This window comes from Cryptomeria japonica, chromosome 7, assembly GCF_030272615.1.
Source record: "Cryptomeria japonica chromosome 7, Sugi_1.0, whole genome shotgun sequence".
NCBI classification, from domain to species: domain Eukaryota; kingdom Viridiplantae; phylum Streptophyta; class Pinopsida; order Cupressales; family Cupressaceae; genus Cryptomeria; species Cryptomeria japonica.
In genome coordinates, this window is record NC_081411.1 from 862,034,363 (window position 1) to 862,049,039 (window position 14,677).

The 14,677-nt window shown below is 32.7% G+C and overlaps 1 protein-coding gene across 5 annotated transcripts in view; it reads left to right on the forward strand.

Moving 5' to 3' along the window:
- LOC131047046 (uncharacterized) overlaps positions 1-14,069 on the forward strand; it is a 123,779-nt gene extending 109,710 nt beyond the window's left edge. The window contains exons 7-8 of one of the 5 annotated variants that reach the window (XM_057980855.2): positions 13,055-13,199; positions 13,705-14,004. In XM_057980855.2, coding sequence (XP_057836838.2) covers positions 13,055-13,199; positions 13,705-13,760 — 201 coding nt within the window. In that variant the 3' untranslated portion in view covers positions 13,761-14,004. Of the gene's footprint in view, positions 1-13,054 lie in introns of all 5 variants that reach the window. The other 4 variants (XM_057980854.2, XM_057980857.2, XM_057980853.2 and 1 more) reach the window with 4 other exon arrangements.
- Positions 14,070-14,677: the final 608 nt, after the last annotated feature.

Consider the following 14,677-nt stretch of genomic DNA (forward strand, 5'->3'; position numbering starts at 1 on the left):
GGTTTTTATACCTGTCCGAATTGGTGGATGGTCACACTTAATTACATAGGAAACTGAGTTTGGTATTTGCCATATACATCTAAATCCAAACCCTTATAGGGTGGATATGGCCTTGGCCTCAGAGGTCCCTATGCAAATGGGAATGTAGATCTAAATAATCCATATGTTGAACCTCCATCCCCACTGAGCTTTTGGCAGTCTATGTTGAATGCGATGAGACTTTTTCTCTTATTTACCACGTGTCTTTTCTTCTTATTCTACATACTGTGTTCAGTCTTCTGATATGAAAATTATTAACATTTCTTGAAATGAATGAAATATAACAATCAATTGTCGTTTTTGAAACCTATTATCTAGCTAGTGATCATTCTTGATCGCTTAGTCATACACGCTTCTCAAACTCAAAGGTCGTTGTGGGTATTGTACAAGCATCAATACATTTTTAAACATATTTGATGTGCAAATGGAGAGAAAGTCTTGGGATGTTATCATATCATGATTGTTAAGTTCTTTCAAAATTCTGTGATCAAAATAGAAGAGATGGAGATATGATCTGAAAGTTGTATTTTATCTGCTATAGCGTGTTTTAAAGATGCACCACACTTATCAATTTCGGTGTGTACATCCTCCTCAATGTAAGCATGCTATATAAGTGGATGAGGGGTTACGTAGTGAAGAGATATGTCTTCCCACGTGGGAAGACACATCTCTTCCCTACGTACCTCTCACCACAATATATAAACTAGTCACCGTTTACTTACCCGATCGGAAGGAGTGCGACTTGTTTGAGAATCGCTTTACCACCCAATACCATGAACAGTGTAACCGTTGGTCAAACGCGATAAGTTAACTTTGGTTTTATTTATCATTAGTCAACGTTAACACACACACACACACACACACACACACATATATATATATATATATTAACTCTCCCTCTTAACTAGGGAGGACACATTTCATGTTAAAGAAAACATCACAATTCATCCATTGATTGTGAAGAGAGGAGATATCACACCATAGTGATATTCAAAGATATGGTTCAACAATGAATATCAAGTCTCATGATACTCACCATAACTCATAGTTATCAAGGAAGGTATGTGCACTGACATCAAGTCACATGATGCCTACGATAGTGATAATGATTTCATGGCATGTCCATGAATATTATGTTCATAATATTCACCATGAAGATCTCTATCATAATTATGGTTTATTTAATGATATCAACCAACATATATCTACCATAATGTCTCAGAGATATATATACTATCATGACATGTCCACAGATATCAAGTCACATGATATCCATCAAGATAGTTAAATTGATAGTTGTAAAATCGTCACCTTACAATATCATTTGAAACAAGTGTTCATTATTGAAAAGTCGTCACCCTTCAATAATGTTCACAGAAGGCCCATGCAGTTATGGAGTCACACATATGACAAATAAAAGAGTTTACACACTAAACATCTTTAAATATATTAGTATATCAGAATAAATGAGACTCTCTCAAAATTAAATAACATTTTCAACCATACCAAGTTTATCTCTAAAGTATTCAATCTTGATCTTGGAGAGAGGCTTGGTAAGAATGTCTGCAATCTGATCATCTGTACTAATATAATTCAGTCGGATCACATTCCTTTCCACCATATCTCGAACATAGTGATAAGGAATCTCAATGTGTTTAGACCTATCATGAAATACTAGATTCATTGAAAGCTTGATGCAACTCTGATTGTCACAGTAGACGACAGTAGGATTTAAGGGCTGACCAAATAGTCCTACAAGCAATTTTCGGAGCCATACAACTTCTCTTGCCCCCATGGAGGCTACAATGTATTCAACTTCTGTAAAACTCTGAGCAACTGAAGATTGTTTTCTATATATCCATGAGATCATTCCTAATCCTAAACTGAAGCAACATCCTGATGTGCTTTTCCTGTCAACTATGCTTCCAGCCCAATCAGAATCAGTGAATCCATGTAGGTCAAGTTTTACATGTTTATATTTCAAATCAAAACCAATAGTTCCTCGAAGATATCTCAGAATATGCTTTGCAACAACAAGATGTATTTCCTTGGGTTCACACATGAATTGACTTAGTGCATTTACAACATAACATATATCAGGTCTTGTGTTTACCAAATACCTCAGAGATCCAATAATCTGTCTGTAGAGTGTAGGATCTGCAAACTTTGATTCTGCAACTGTTTCCTTTAGCTTGTGTAGATTTGTCTCCATAGGTGTGGTCATGGATCTACAATCCAACATTCTAAATCTCTTGAGTATATCAATGGTGTATTTTCCTTGATTAAGGATTATACCATTTGCCTGCTCCCAAACTTCCAATCCAAGGAAGTAGTGAAGAATTCCCAAATCTTTCATATCAAACTCAGAGGCTAATTTTTTCTTACATTGAGAAATACAACTATCCTCTCCTGTGATTAGTAGATCATCAAAATAAAGAATAAGAATTAATAATTCACCATTGATTACCTTGTAGTAGAGATTTGGATCTGCTTCATTCTTAGAAAACCCTAATTCCAAGAGATAGTGATCAATTCTTTCATACCATGCTCTGGGGGCCTGTTTCAATCCATAAAGAGCTTTCTTTAATTTGTAGACATGTGATTCAGCCTTATGAATCATAAAACCTTCAGATTGCTCCAAATAAACTTCTTCTTCAATCTTACCATTCAGAAAAGCATACTTGACATCCATTTGATGGACTTTCCATCCTTTAGATGTTGCAATAGCCAAAACTACTCGGACAGAAGTGTATCTGGCAACAGGAGCAAATGTCTCTTCATAGTCAATACCCTCTTTCTATGAGAAACCTTTGGCAACAAATCTTGCTTTGCGCTTCTCAATGCTGCCATCTGCTGCATGTTTGATTTTGAAGAGCCATTTAGAAGATACCACATATTTGCCTTTAGGCCTAGGCACAATATCCCAGACATCATACTCTTCTGACATAGCATCTTTCCAAACTTGATGCTTGAGCGCATCTCCAACACAGGAAGGTTCTGCATCAATGATCTCACTCATCAAGGCAGTATAACTGGAAAATAGGTTAGGTCTCTTACTTTCTCTGAAGGTTCCCTTTGGAGCAGCATAATTTTCAGCTTCTTGAAGCATCTTTTTAGCCCAAAGTGGTCTCTTCCTAGTTTCGGGATAATTTTCTTCTAAAGGTAAGCCTTGAACTTCATGCTCAGCATCTTCAGGGGTCTCCCTCTGAATCTCAGGGGTTGAATCCTCATCCAAGCTTGTAGGAGGATCTTGGTGTTCTAATTCATTAGAGCTTTTGGACCTCCTGAATGCTATGTCTTCCTCAAAGATGACATCTCTGCTTAGTTCAATTTGTCTTTGACCAAGTATGTATATTTTGTAGGCTTTAAAGGTTTCACTATACCCAACAAATACTCCTTTCTTTCCAGAATGTTCTAACTTTGACCTCTTTTCTTTGGGGACATGAATATAGACTGGACACCCAAAGATCCGGAAATGACTTATGTCAGGTTTGTTGCCAATAAAGGCTTCTTCAGGGGTTTTATTGTCAAGAAGAGAGTGAGGACATCTATTTTGAATGTACACAGCTATCCTAGATGCTTCAACCGAAAATGAGGTTTCTATATTTTGGTCAAACAACATAGCCCTAACAGCTTCTACTATAGTCCTATTCTTTCTTTCAGCTACCCCATTTTGTTGTGGGTTATAAGGTACAGTTAACTCCCTCTTAATCCCAACATTTATACAATAATCTTTAAACATATCAGAAGTGTATTCCCCCCATTGTCTGTTCTTAAGGTTATGATTTTCTTACCTGTCATATTTTCTGCAAGAGCTTTGAATTCCTTAAATTTAGAAAGGATTTCTTCACACTCTTTGTACCTCAGAAAATATATCCAGGTCTTCCTAGAATAATCATCTACAAATATTACATAATATAAAAAAACCCCTAATGAGGGAACAGACATGGGTCCACATAAATCAGAATGAACTAATTGTAATACAGTTTTGGATTTATTGTTGCTAGAATTAAAAGACCCTTTAGTATTCTTTCCCAAGGCACACCCTTTGCATGCTCCTTCAGATTTTTGACTTAGATTGGGTAAGCCGATCACCATCTTCTCTATCTTAGGTAGGGCATGGAAATGAAGGTGCCCTAATCTTCTGTGCCAAAGTTCATTCGAATCTGGAGTCTCATGAATCAAGGCTAGAGGTGGAGTGGTGCAAAGTCCGTAGAGGCTCCCTTGTCTTACTTCAATGGTGTGGGCTTTCTTGATGGTGGAGCTCTTTGGCCTAGCAAGTACCGCTATTGTAAAAAAATATTGTTTCAATGGTAAGTTGATTAGTTTGTTGAAAGAAAAATAAATTGTTTGATTGTAAAATTTGATTTGCATCTAAGCAATAGCAATCCCTTATGTCAAATGTTTCAAGACATGGAGCATATAGTCTCAAACCTTGGAACACCTATGAGCACATAGGGGTTCTTTTCCACTGAGAGTTGTTCTTGCACAAGTATTGCCTTTGTCAAAGTGTGAAGTGAACCTCCATATTAGTAAGCCATTGAAACTCCTATTTCTTTAAAGAGTTTTTAGCATAAGACAAAAGTGATAAGTCTATGGAAGGCTTCTGTAACAAGTGTAATTTTAGGCAAATAGATAAAGCAATGTTGTAATCATGTTTTGTGGGCTTCTAGACATGGTTTAATATTCCTTTATTAATGCAAGTTACCAACTAATTTCAATTTTAAAAAGTTTTGTATTTCAAAGAACTAACCTAGAGGCTAAAATCTGTAACAACTGGTAAATATTAGTGTTGTATTGTTGTATTTCTAAAGCCCCTTATTTGGTTGTTTACGCTAGTTCATCTTGGGCACCTCTTTGTGCATATTAGAAAATGTGGATCGAAAATGATAGCACAATATTTGACCATGGTGATGTGATAAGATATAGAGAGCAAAACTCGTGTATGTTTTGAGTCTCTCTTGTGATGCTATTTTGGGGAGTTTTTGGATATATTAATATTTCACCAAGTTTGGAGGAGATAGGTGTTCGGATTAAAATTATTAAAATTATTTTAAATTGTTTAAATTAATTTATTATTTTTTCTTATTTTATTTACATTAATTTAAATAAAATCTAGTAAGTATTTTATTGATTTCTTTTTTATATATAGAGTTATCTAATGAAAATTTTAAATATTGAATTTGACAACTCTTATTATAAGCGGTTGACGATATTAAAATTATCAAAATTATTTTTATTTAAGTAATAGTAAAACTAATTGTAATTATGACGGGTGTCAATTTTAATCATAAGGAGTTTTTAATCGAAAGAACTCTTATTATAATTGATTGACCGGATTAAAGTTATGTAAATTATTTTTAATTAAATTATTTTAATTTGTTTAAATTAATTTATTACTTAATTTAATCCATTTTACATTAATTTTAAATAAAATCTAGTAAATATTTTATTGATTTCTATTATTATTAAAAAATTAATTTGAAAAGTGGTTGATGAGAATTGGGTGATGTGAATATAAATTCCAACTACCTATTGAAATATGTTTATGTTTGTACGTTGCTCGATTATTCACATGGTTAACTTCTGATTAGGTTATAAAATTTAATTTTTTACCATGTTTTAGTTCCTTTTTAGGGAGTTAACAATTTATATAGATATCATAACGTGGGATTTTCCCCAAACATTTATTAAGGATTATCTGGTAAAGTTAAAAACTTTTATAATTGCATTTTAAATTAATTTAATAAATATATAAATAAATAAAAAATAATTAAAACTTTTATAATTGCATTTTAAATTAATTTAATAAATATATAAATAAATAAAAATTAATTAAAATATTTTACATTTATATAATGAATATATAAGTAATCGTTAATTTAGATAATTGTATATAATAAGGAATGATAAATTGGATGAATGTATTTGTTTTGAATTTGGATAATAAAAGTTAATTTAAATATTTTAAATTAATTTAATGAATATGTAAATAAATAAAAAATAATTTAGATAATTGAATATAACAAAGAATGTTAAATTTGATATATGTATTAGTTTTAGATTAGGAAAACTAATAAGAACATAGGAGTATTAGTTTGATTATGAAAAATAGGAGTGTTTAGTTTGATTATTAAAAATATTTAGAATTTAAGTAGGTAGTGTACGGTTTAGAAATAATGTCTTTTTTTCATTAAAAAAAACAAAACTATTTATATTTATGGTAGATTGGTACTTTATCAAATGATAAGTTTATAGATATAAGACAAATTTATTATTGTGAATTTACATTGTTAAACTCATCATTAATGATATTTTGCTCTACAATTTCATCATGATAGTTTAATCTATTCCTAATTTTTTGAGAACTTGGTAGTGTATTTAAAAATACTTTTAAGGTTATTGATTGATTGCAAGGAAACAAACTCCACCTAGATCAACTTTCTAAAATAGATCATTTTTATTTTTTTTAAACTATACATTATTACTTTTATAAAGTAAGTTTTACTAGAATTTTTTATTTATTTTTAAATTTAAATTGAGATCTTTCAAAATAGGATCAACTAATTTAAAGATTTAAAAAAATAATAATTTGTCAATATTATTTTGAAGATAGACACTTTATTTGAAATTTGGTAATATTTACTTTTAAAAATTAATATTTTTTTAACATTCATTTTCAAAAATCACTTTCAATAATAAATAAAAGTAATTATCAATATCAATATTGATAATATTTATTTATTACTGAAAGACAATGGTTTATTGATATTTATTTATTTATAATATAGTACTATTCATTTTTGAATATTAATATTGTTAGTGGCCATGATACATGGAACTATTATTTAGTAAGTTATCTATTTAAGAAACAATTTATTCAAAAAAAATATTTTAAACCTTCTAAACTTACATGGAAGGGGCAAAGATTAAAACTTACATTTTTTAGTTTCTTTTAATTATAACATTATATTTATAAATAATTTATTATATATGAAGAATTTTTTAAATATTATTTAAATTTTAAAGATTTTAATAATGGTTATATTATAAATTATATAATTACATCTATATCTCTCCTTCTATCTTCCTCTTTCTAGAGCTTTACATTTATATCTTTTTTCCTCTCCATATGTATCGCTTCATATTTCTTATTCCTTCTCTCCTTTATCTATATCTTATTCTCTCTAGATCTCTCTATCACTATATCTCTCCCTCTGTCTAGTTCTCTTTATATATCATTTACTGTCTAGCTCTCATTCTATACAATTTAATGTCCTCACCTAATATTAGGCATGTCTACATTTCCACTTTAAAAAACAAAATATATTTAATTTATAAATAAACTAAATATTTAGATTTTAGAATATAGCTACTATAATCATGCTTTAATGCTATACCTTTTTTATTGAATCGAGCAAAGGAAAAAATTACATTATGGGAGGCAACCAAACAACTACCAATATGCATGATAAAACAATAGCATTAGCATCTCAGAAGATTAACAAATTGTAGTTCATACAAAAATCTATTTACCAAATGGGCTTCCTTGCTTCCTCCAAATACTATTATTAAAATAAAAAAAATAACATATATATATAATTTAGTTTATATTATATATTAATAATAATATATTGTATTATGCTTATATTTTATAATTTTAAATATAAAAAATAAATATAATCAAAATGTATAACATTCAAATGTGAATGAGAATTTAGGATGAGATTCTGACTAGTATAGTTACGTAACATGTTTAGGAATGAAAAGCCATCAAAATAATGGCCATACACCTCATCAAAATCCAATTTACTTGTATCTTATAAGTGATAGCAAGAGAGCTGATACATGATCCTTTACTTATTATTTTGTATATTTCTCTCTAGTTGCTATTATATCATCTTTGCAATATTACTGTGTAGACTTTAAATTTGAAGAATGATGTTTTGCTTCCTACAAGTGATATGCATTAACATCATTTGATAGGATGCGCCCAATTCATGTTAGAATTTAATTCAGAAGAAAATTAGTTGTTATAGTTTTTAGTTGTCTATGTAACCTTCTTTCTCTCACGTATGCTTCCTCTATCTCTATCTCCCTATCTCTCTCTTTGCTTCTCTATCGATATTTCATTTTCTCTACTTCTCTCTCATTTACTCAACCTATCCTACTCTATATCTCCATCTCTCTCTACTATCAATTTCTATCCATAGATCTCCTAGCTCAATATCCCTTTCTCCATCTCTCTCACCAACCCTCTTTATCCCTCCATATCTCACTCTATCTATATCACTCACTCCCTCTCTCCTTCACTCCATCTCTCCCAAACTATCCCCTATCTATATCTTCTTACCCACGCTCTCTATTTCCCTTCACCTCTCTATCTCTTTCTATCCATATTTTTATCTACCTCTATCTCCCTATCTCTATATCTCTTTCCCTATCCCTATCTATCTCTCTATATCACCCACTATCTATATCTCTCTCTCTTTCTCTCTCATGCTCTATATATTGGCCTACATCTCCCTCTTTGTCTCTCACTCTCCCCACATTGGATTACATCTCCCTGTCCTCTCTCTCTCTCTCTCTCTCTCTCCGCTACCTATCTTTCTATGTATCACTCTCTCTTTATCTTCCCATATATCGCTTTTTCTGTCTCCCTCAATGTATCTCACCCTCTTTATCTCACTTCATTTGTCTCTATCACTCTTTCTCACCATCTATATCTCTATCTCTCCCTACCTCTAATACTCTACATCTCTCTTTCTATTTTTCCCTCTCTATCTTCCCCCTATCTTCATCTCTACATCTATCTTTCTCTCTTCCCTTCTATCTCTAGACATATCTCCCTCTTTATCAATCCATCTCTCCCTCCCTCCCCCTCTTCCATAGTTATCTCTTGCTCTCCTTCCCCATCTCCATCTCCCTCTCTATCTCTATCTCCTTAGCCCTCTCTCTTGATCTTAGCCCTCTATTTATCTCCCATTCCATCCCTATCTCTACCTCACTAGATCACTCTCTCCATAACATGATCTTGTTCATATTGTAGCCTAATTTTCCTCCTCATAAAGGGATTTAATTGATCACGTTTGGATCCGTGTAAGTGGAAGCATAATTGATTTGAAACTATCACTTCTTGATTGAGCATTTTGTTACACAATTTTATTTTTTTCCTAAATGACCTACCAATTGACCCCAAGTACTACACAAATGTATGCAAAAAATATACCAAAATGTTTCATTGAGAACATACAATGTTTTTTAATTTTCCTATGGAAGTTTGGAAGTTTATAGGGTAAAAATTATTGCATTAATTCGTGGGAAGTCTTAGAAAAGATGTCTAATCTTTAAAATTTATTGTTTACCATTCTTGACCGTATGTTAATAATCATAAATTGTTTTAAAGGTATTAATCCATGTTATTGTGCTAACAATCATATATTATTTTATTGTTCAATTTTATATGATTATTATTATATATTATGTTTAATATAATTTAAATTTCTTTTAAAAGTAATATTATGATTAGATTTATTATAATTAATTATATTTTCTATTAGAAGTTATTAAATATAATAAAATATCTAATATGTATTATAACATAATTTAAATTATATATAATTATATTTATTATAACATATAATTTTTTTAGTTACATGAATATATGAAAGACGAGAAGATAATTTAACATTAGTCTATTGTTAAAATTGGGTAAAACTGCCTGCGATGTCGTCTGCGGCTGCGACTGCGAGGGCTTCTGCCACGATGCCATCTGCGGCTGCGACTATGGCCGCCGCTGCGACTGCGAGGGCTTCCGCCACAGTGCCATCTGCGATTGCGTCTATGGCCGCTGCCGCTGCTCGCGAGGCCAACCCTTTGCAATCCGCCCTAACCCCTGGTGCGGCTACGACTGCTGTTCTTGGGAGCTCTGTGGGGGTTTTGGGTGGTGGTACGGTGCTTCCTGCGCCCTCTGCAGCCGATCGGGGTACCCGTGGCTTAGGGCCTGTGGCGGTTTTTGTTTGCAAACCTCTGGTTTTCAAGGTGTCTGCAGATACGGACATGGAGATCGTCCACACTTCCTCAGTGTTTGAAGCTCATGGTCTAATTTGCAGGTTCCGGGGTTTCTGGCCAAGCCTTCCTCAGCTGCACACTTGGATTTCCCAAAGCTAGGAACCGATCATAAAAGGTTCAATTAACATTTTTCCCTCAGCCAAGGGTTTTTTCATTGCCAAATTTGAATTTGCAGAGGATAGATCGAAAATCTTAGGGATTAATCCTTTCAGCTGTGAGGACAAATATGTTTTGATGGTTAAAACCTGGTTCTCAAGCTTTAATCCATCTACTGATTCATTTAATGAGATTCCTATTTGGGTTAGGCTCCCCAACCTTCCCCTTCATCTTTGGACGGATTCTCTGCTAGAGGAAGTGGGGGAGGCTTTAGGTGAATTCCTAATGATTGATAAGGAATCCTACCAAATTTATCATTCTACTTATGCTCGTATTTTGGTTAACATTGATGTCTCTAAAGGGCTTCCAACTGAGTTAGAGATTGAATCTTCCTTGGGATCTTAGGTCCAACCACTTGACTTTGAAGGTATCCCCTTTAGATGTCGAAAGTGCTTCCAGATTGGACATGTTGTTGCAGGGTGTGAAACAGATAAAAAGAAAAAAAGATCTGCTTCTTGGTGGAAAGGTGCATCCTCTTAACATTATTTTGTTAAAAAGAAAAGCTTATCCCAGGTGGTGGCACAGGTTCCTCAGGCTGAGGGTACGCCTCCTGTTTCTGGTGTTGTTGTGCCTCAGGAATGTGTGAATGCATGCGGTGGCACCCCGAGTGATTCGATGGATGACCCTCCCGCATCTCAGGTTGTTGCTGGATCTTCTGCTGTCTCTGCCTCTGTGGATGTTGGCTCTGCTCCTCCTGATGAAGGGAGGTCCTCTATTCTGGACCCTTCCTCTTGGCAAAGGCTGCTACTAGGGTTGAGGAGGGATGGATTACTGTTAAAAGAAAAAAATCTAAATTGTCCCAGTCCTCTTTTGATATGACCCTTCGATCCCATAAGGGTAGGTCAAATTCTTGATCTTTCTTGGTTGGGGTAGGGCTACTGGTTTTTGGCAGCTTGTTGGTTTTGGGTGGGGGTTAATGTTGTTCCCCTCTTTTGATTGGCTGGGTCAATTCTCTCGTGTTCTGTTTCTTTGAGTGGTCTTTCAAGTTTATCTTTCGGTTTGGGTTGCAGGTCCTTCTAAAACCTGTCTTGTATAGGGTTTCTGGTCCCTTTAAAACTTGATTTTACTTAATCAAAAACATATAATTTTTTTAAATATAAATAATATTATTATTGTATATTATATTTTATATATGTAAATGATTGAATTTATTTGAAAATTAATATTATAATAGTTGTCTTTGGAAAATTAAATATATTAATAATTTGGAAGGTTTCGTGCATTAGAATTATAAGTTATGTTTTTTCAAATACTAAAATACAATGGATTTATATGTTCATAAAAAATAAGGGATAAATAAAAGAGAAATAAAGATTTTTTTACCAATTAAAACATAGTTTTTAACTTAATAAATAATTGAATTGTATTATATCATATCATATTATATTATATTATAAAAATACTCTCTCTATATCTCCTCCTAGAAAATTGAATTAGAAAGTTAATTATTATTTTAGGAATAATAAATTAAATGTAAAATGATGAAACCATTTATATTTTTGGGTTTAATGTTGAAGAATAGGTTTTACGTAATGTAGCATTTAATTTTTTAAATATGTTTAGTGAGATTGATCTTGTCTATTACAAAAATGTTGTGAAATGTAGAAGTGATTTATAAATTGGGAAAACTAACTTGTTGATAATGAGTTGATGTAACTTGTTTAATTGTTCTCTTTCTACTTTGGACCAAATTCTCCTAGATTGTCCCCTTTCTTCGAGTAACTTTATAGTTGTTCAAATGATCAAGACAACTCACTTTACTCTTGAAAGCCATAAAATGATTTGATCATTCTCCCTATCCCTCTCTATATCAGTCCCTCTCTCCCTCCATCTATTGAGCTATCTCACCTTCTCTCTCTCTCTCTCTCTCTCAAGGCCTACATATCTGTAACTCTTTGGTCTCTATCTCTATCTGTCCACATTTCTTCTCCCATCTCTCCCTCTTTTTCTATGTCATTATCTCTCCATCTCTCTAGGTCTGTATATCTCTCCCTCTCTCTACCTCTCTATATATCACTTCCTATACCCCTATTTATCTTTATATCTCCATCCTCTCTCTCTTGCAAACATAATATGAACCTATTGGTAATGAAGCCTGATTATCTTCCTAATTTAGAGTTTTTGTTTCAATCTTGTTTTGATTCCTATAAGAGGATTCGTAGTTGATTTGAAGCTATTACTTCTCCATTGAGACCTTTGTTGCACAAACAACATAATTTGATAAATGGCCTACAAATTAACCCCATATGTTACACATATATATGAAAAAAATACATGAACATTTTCTTTGATTGACCTTCCAAACCTCTTCAGCGTACTCATTGCACACCAAGGTGCAATTGCTAGTATGTATTGAAGTGCACAATCCAAATGGATCTCACTTTAGAAATAACGTATTGCAAATCCGGTGACCAATTTTGAAAGAAAGGCTAGTGTTTTTGCCATTTTAACACATTGTTTTTCTGAGTGTCTGGAACTAAGGCTCTGAGAACAATTTCTGATTTCTCCCACTACATGACTATGCTCACTTCTCTTCCGTGTATGGCCTTAACTCCTCATTCAAAAAGGATTATGAGCAACCAATCTTGTAAAAGTGCTCCTAAAGGTTATCCTTAAAAAATAAGTGGGAAGTGGAACTCGTATGGATAAGGAAGGCAGAGATTTTTGAATAATCTCTTCGTATCATTTACAGACCATCTTGGGAAACTAAATAATGTTGCATTGTTGATGAAATGTCAAATGAAGGCTACTATTTTTACTGTTTTAATACTTGTATTATTTTGTGCAGCCTTTGGAACTAAGGCTCTCGGAACAATTTCTGATTCTCCCACTGGACCACCATTCTAACTTGTCTTCTCTGGCCTCCACCAGCGCCTCAACCCTCATTCCAAAAAGAATTGTGAGCAACCAATCTTGTGAAGATACTTCAAAAGGTTACTGTTTCCTTGAAAGTTTAATTGAATCCCGTTCCTCTGTAAGCTGGTCTGCAAAATACATGGAGAGGGCCTGGTTCCAAATAATTTCTTCTTTAAAATTATTACACTCTTAGTTCAAGAAGGGATTCTAATGAGTAGGGTTGAGAAATCATGTTTGCATGATTTTATGTTGAGTTTTAAAAAAATGAAATGCAAAGGAAGCAAGGTAACCCGGGTAATTATAGCACATATAGCTAATAGCATACATGTTTTCATTATTATCGGCATAATTTGTAAAATGTGGTCGCTACAAGAATACGTAGTCCCAGAAAGGTGGTTTTGGGCTCCAAGACTGAAGTAGATTTGATATATAGGTTAGACATGGTGCTTAACCAAAAAGATTAATTATGTGGCATAAGGTAACTTATTCACCACTTATAATATTATTAGTTCCCTTCTTCATACATCGTAGAATGCCTGGTAATCATTAGAATCAGGTATTGACTGATTAAGGCAATGGCAGGTGCACTTTGTTCTATATGGTCCAGATGCTTGGAAAGCATGGTTGAAAGAATCTGAGAGATTATTTGAAAAACAAGAGAATTGTGTAGAGAATTGATCATTTGTTGGAAGAGCTTCTGGATGTTACAGTCTAAATACATTCTAAGAGTTCTTTCAATAATAAAGCACTGCAAACAAGGCCTCAAAAGCTTAATGGTTATTTGCATAGACATCTATCTCACAATCTTGTATTTCTTTGGGAATCACAAATATTAAAGTGGATTGCATGGTACTCTAAAATGCCAACTTTGAATACTATCAATCTTCTATTTCATTGGGAATCACAAATGCTGAACTGAATTTCATATAACTGTAATATTTTTTTTTAATATTGTCAATCTTCTATGTCATTGGGAATCACAAATCTTAAACTGAATTGAATGTTACTGTTAAATGTTTGGATTGAGTACTGTCAATAAAATAAATTACTAGATAACTTTGTCCTACGTGATAATATATAACAATGCACAAAACTAGCAGTGATTTTATAGTTGATGAGCTGAAAAAGTTTCTAATGTTAATTGTCTTGCGAACTGGTTAGTAGAACGGATGAGGCATATTCTTCAGTTTTTTTTTTTTCTTGTAGTGTACATTGAATATTGTGTATTCATAGTTGGAAAAAATGTTAAATCACATGAATGGATAGAGAGAAACAAGAACTGTGAAAATGCACAAAAATAGCTGTGATTTTATGAATGTTGAGTCGAAAAAGTTTTTAATGATTTATTATCTTACCAACTGGTTAGTAGTACTATACTGGCCTTTAAGTTATGTATTAATTTTTTTCAATTCTAAGTTGCTAAAAATAGAGGTCTATAAATTTTAAAAGAGGAAACTAAGACCTAGATTATTTATCCAAATCCAAAACAAATGAAAAATACTTAAGTATGAGAATAGACTAAAAACTCAAGGATAGTTTTCAAACTGATAGAGCT